Source organism: Salvia hispanica, unplaced genomic scaffold (assembly GCF_023119035.1).
Source record: "Salvia hispanica cultivar TCC Black 2014 unplaced genomic scaffold, UniMelb_Shisp_WGS_1.0 HiC_scaffold_597, whole genome shotgun sequence".
Taxonomy (NCBI): domain Eukaryota; kingdom Viridiplantae; phylum Streptophyta; class Magnoliopsida; order Lamiales; family Lamiaceae; genus Salvia; species Salvia hispanica.
Window position 1 is genome coordinate 1 of NW_025952352.1, and position 5000 is coordinate 5000.

The 5000-nt window shown below is 41.0% G+C and overlaps 2 protein-coding genes across 2 annotated transcripts; one reads left to right on the forward strand and one right to left on the reverse strand.

The window, feature by feature from the left end:
• The first annotated feature begins 175 nt into the window (after positions 1-175).
• LOC125199636 lies at positions 176-1132 on the forward strand. The gene has a single exon (XM_048097591.1). It carries the CDS (start codon positions 176-178, stop codon positions 1130-1132), a length of 957 nt encoding a protein of 318 aa, XP_047953548.1.
• A 527-nt stretch (positions 1133-1659) lies between these two features.
• Positions 1660-4223, reverse strand: LOC125199635 (serine/threonine-protein phosphatase 7 long form homolog). The gene is made up of 5 exons (XM_048097590.1): positions 3949-4223; positions 3233-3868; positions 3073-3160; positions 2482-2928; positions 1660-2406 (listed from the first exon to the last, which is right to left on the reverse strand). The coding sequence occupies exons 1-5, from the start codon at positions 3990-3992 to the stop codon at positions 1660-1662; spliced, it is 1962 nt and encodes a 653-aa protein (XP_047953547.1). The 5' UTR covers positions 3993-4223.
• Positions 4224-5000: the final 777 nt, after the last annotated feature.

The following is a 5000-nucleotide window of genomic DNA, read 5'->3' on the forward strand; positions in this document are numbered from 1 at the left end:
TGTTGCTTGTGGTTTTGATGCTAACAAGACATGCTTGCCTATTGCATATGCTGTGGTGGATGAAGAAACCAATGACAGTTGGTCGTGGTTTTTGGATCATGTAAGAACTCATGTGGTGAAATACGAGAGGGAGGTGTGCATTATATCAGATAGGCATAAAGGAATCTTCAAAGCAATGGAGTCTGCAATCATGACAAGGGCCCCGCAGATACACCACAAATTTTGTTTGGTCCATGTGCGAGCAAATGTGTTGAAGAAGCACAAGGGCCCCAGTGTGAAGGCCAAAATCTGGAAGTTGGGGGTCAGTACTCAGGTACGTAAATTTGACAGAAGAAGTCGAGCACTATCTGATGTCAGCCGTGGTGCGATGCGAATGCTTGATAGGATTACAAAAGAACGTTGGTCGCTATGCTACGATGGTGGACTTCGATGGGGGGTGGCCACAACAAACATGTCGGAGTGCTACAACAATGTTTTGCGGGGTGTTAGAGAGTTGCCAATTAGAGCTTTGGTTGATTTGACATTTTGGAGGACGGTGAAATGGTGGGTGCAGAAGAAGACAACAATTGAACACACTGAAGGTGAGTTAACCCCGTGGGCGAGGGACATGCTTGCTAGGAATGACTCAAAGGGGCGAAAACATTACATTACTGTAGTTGACCGAGATACAGGGAAGTATCATGTCCGAACTCGAGGAAGAATAGAAAATGGAGTGTCAAAGGGCAACAATGTACAAAAAGTCAGGTATCTGGAGTCGACGTGTAGTTGTGGTAAGTGGCAGACGTGGAGAATTCCTTGTTCACATGGTTGTGCAGTTGCTAGAGACAGAGGTCACGTCATGATTGACCTTATAGATAAGTCCTACTACCTAAGTACATGGAGATCACAGTACTATGGTGAAAATTCATTTGATGCACCAAGACACGAAGATTATTGGGTTGAACCTCCATGGAAATTGTGCATCACCCCCCAGCAGTTGATTCCTAGAAGGCGTGGCCGAATTAGAAGAAGGAGGATACGTAATCAAATGGATGTCCGCGAGGAAGATGAACCGAGGGCTCCCCGCCGTTGCAGAAATTGCGGGAAAGAGGGGCATGACCGAAGAAATTGCACAGACGGTGCTGTTCAGTAATTTCATGGTATATATTTGATTTGTGTATTTGAGAGCTGTTAGGTTTTTTATTGACAATTTCAGTTGATTTGCAGGAACGGCAGACAAGAGAGGGCATGACGTCGAGGCTGAATATTGTTGATGTTTGTTTTTGAGCATATGTGATGGATCTTATATGACATTTACTATGTTTGTTTTTGGGCATATGTGATGGATCTTATTTGACATTTACTATGTTTGTTTATCAACATTTTGTGGTAGATGTTGTTGACAATTATTATGATTTATATTGACTTTAGTTGTCAGTTATTATGTCAAATGAATTCTGTTGTCATTTTTTTCAAGCAGGTGGAATGAGTGTTTGACAATCGATACTTTGTATTGTCAATTTTTAAAAAAATTTGCAAGAATTTACCTTAATTATGTGACCAAAGCCTGTTTAAAAATAAACAAATACCAACATATTTATAAACAAAATTCCACCAAAGACCATTAAAACATATAAGTTCAACTGAAAGATACATATGACACCAACTCATATCAAAAACCTATTTCCCCGAAGGAGTGTATTTTGTTGCAGCTTTCCCTTTGTTCCTCCTTGTTGAAAATCCCCTTAATACATTGTGCATTGCCTTCCCAATCTTACTTGATGAACTCTTCACAATTGGGCGTGACGATCCCTCGGTAGGTGGTCGAGATATTACTACTTCATCCCCTTCCACACTCCCTGATTCCGCGTCCTCTTCTTCCTCGTCTTCTTCTTCGTTGTCCTCTTCTTCCTGTTCCTGTTCCTGCTGACCCTCTTCTTCCCTCACAGGAGCCACAAATTGGTAATTCTGGAAATATGAATCACGTCGTGCTCTAGCTGCATCCCAATCAGTACCAGCGTCGAAGAATGAATCACATGATAATCTTGTTCCCCATTGCGAGTCGTCGTGGCTTGAACCACTCATCTGGGACTGTGACCCTGGGTAGACAGACCAACTGGGGGGATCGTACTCTGGACTCAGTGGCTCTGGTTCCGCATAATCAGGCTGCGGCTGTTGCGGCTGCGACAACCTATACTGTCGGGTATACCGGTGTCCACCTACTCGAACACCCGGCACTCCATGACGAATAGAAGTCGGTGGGCGTGTCGGCATGACCACATCTCGCCGTTGCGACGTGGGATACTCCATCACATCAGTATTACCTGTCGCACGAAGACCCTCAGCAACCATTTCTCGAATCTGCCGTAACCGAGGATCGGTGTCATGTTCAGAGGTCAAATGCCATATCCCCTGAGCCATCTCAACCTGGATAATACAAAATCATTAAAACCAACATATACAAATTTAAAACTGAATTCATTTTTATATACAAAAACATACCAACACTTTCATAGAAGAGGCTGACTCGTTCATCCCAGTCGTTGACTGTGTCCCAGGTTGAGTTAGGTATGACACCGTGATCCTATTGTACCACGCCATATAGCCCGGATTAATGCGACCTTCCATGCCCGCCGTTGCATGGTCAAAAGTTGATTGGAACCTCTCGTGTCTCATATCCCACTCATCAATGTACAATTTATGTTTCTTTGCCCAATCAGCGCCCTTCATCCCACGACGGTGACTTTTACACAAATGTCCGGCATTCTTTAGCATCCTATCATGATACTCAGGAATACGCTGGTAGCGGTTAAATTGTCGGCAAACCCGTCCAGCCTCGTGTGCCTCGACAAATGACCAGCACACCAAGTAAGTGTCGCACAAGAAGGATGCGGTCGAATCAATGCAGTGATCGGGCAAGATGCAATCTACGTACGGTGTCCACAGAAACTACAAACATATAATATAAAAATCAAATTAGCAACTGGCCGGGATGAATCAGTGATAATTGATTAGGATATAATAAAAAACCTATAATATAAAAATCATAGTTATAGTAAATTCATTAACTAAGACAATGGAAATAAATTTCACCTGGCCGGGACGAATCAGTGATAATTGATCACGATAATAAGCAACTGAATATCGGGGAGCATTTCCTATTTCAGTCACTCCGTGCCACCTACACATAAAATTAATGTCAAAAGTTACCAAAGACAAATAATTAAGTGAGTTAATGTAAAAAATACATTACTTGGCTCCACACGGGGTATACGGCGTGTGCATAGGCGATATCACAAAGGATGGCCTCAATGTGGGCATTCTTTCCCACGCCCATAGCTGCAAAAGAACCATAGGTCCACCCAAATCCCTCTTCTGCCTGCCTACAGAAGCCTCGCATAAATAATGATACAGATACGCCAAAGCAGCACTACCCCAACTGATATTAGCCACTTGGTTCGGATCGTCAAAGGCATTTAACCACATAAAGGGGACCTTGCACCCTGTGGTGTCCGGTAAAATAAGCCCTCCTAACAAGATCAGAGCATGTATACGTGCCCTTTGGACGTATGCATAAGCATGTAGCCCATCATCCAAAGGTAGTGTCGCTTGGTGGATCAGAGATGTCATTAGCAATCCGCCCTGCTTCGTTTCTGTGTCCACGTCAGGTATCCATCCCAACATATCTCGACACTTGCTGGGCCAATCTTCATATCCGATAGGGTAGTCATAGCCAGTGAAAACACGCCCGTCTGCTCTCAAACCCCACAGGCTTTGCACATCCTGTAAGGTTACGGTAGCTTCTCCAACTGGTAGGTGGAAAGAGTGAGTCTCAGGCCTCCAACGCTCGACAAGGGCAGTGATAAGCTCATTGTCCATCCTCATTGGCCTATTACATTCCAACACGCCTCTGAAACCCCATACATCAAGCCAATACTTCACATTTTCATGTATTGGCACTGCCCAAACCTTAGTTTCCGTCCGACGAACTCTGAAAACATTTGATGTGCCATCAGCCATCAATGAGGCTGAGATGTGTTCGTCTTGATGAAAGAGTAGTGATGGATCCTCAGGTCCATAGCATAACTGTCTTTCGGAACTTGTAGATGTCATCTGTTTAATATCATCAATCATACAACATAGCATAAGTTGAAAATCTACATATCCAATAACCTCCAACATACCAATCTAAGATGTCACAAACAAAACTAACATATTTATCAACAAATTAATATCTACATAGCACTCAAATACCTCAATAAGTAATCACTTAAACAAAATTTAAAAATTATTGTTCAAGATTCAAATTTTATCACAAAAAACTCAATAATCCAACCTAAATTGCAACTTTAATTGAAAAGCAAAAAACTATATTCCAATTTGAAAACATATAAACCAAGATTCAATTTTTAGCTTTGTAAAAAAGGGCACAATTACAAATATTGAACAATTACTTCCACCCATTGCATTATATACATGTGAAACCCACAAACAAGCAACAAAACAACAAAAATCGACCCTAAATTCATCAATTTCATCATAAATTCATCAATTTCATCATAAACCCTAATTTTGCTAAATTAGGGAAAACCTACACAAACAAAGCAATAAAGGATGAATTTAGTGAAATTGAAGAACAATTACTTGAAGATGTTTGCATATTATGGATGAATATTAAACAGCATTAGTAATTCAAAAAAAGAAAGAATTAATTAGCAAACAAATTGTGCTAGAGAATGGGCACTTGTACGCGTCCTGGTGAAGCTAGGATTTTGATGAATGGCCTAAACTTAATGTTAGAGTTTGTATACTAGAAATAACGTTTCGAATGATTGAATACTGTAAAATTCTTATTTTATTTTCCAGGAAATAAAACAGATTATTTTTATCATAATGTTGTTATGTTTTACATTTAATGGATATTAATTACATGTTTAAATGTATAAGTTAACTTAACAAAGTCTAAGTCTTTGTTTTAGTAGACCGGTTGTGAGCGGCGTCCACTTTAAGGTAACACGGTC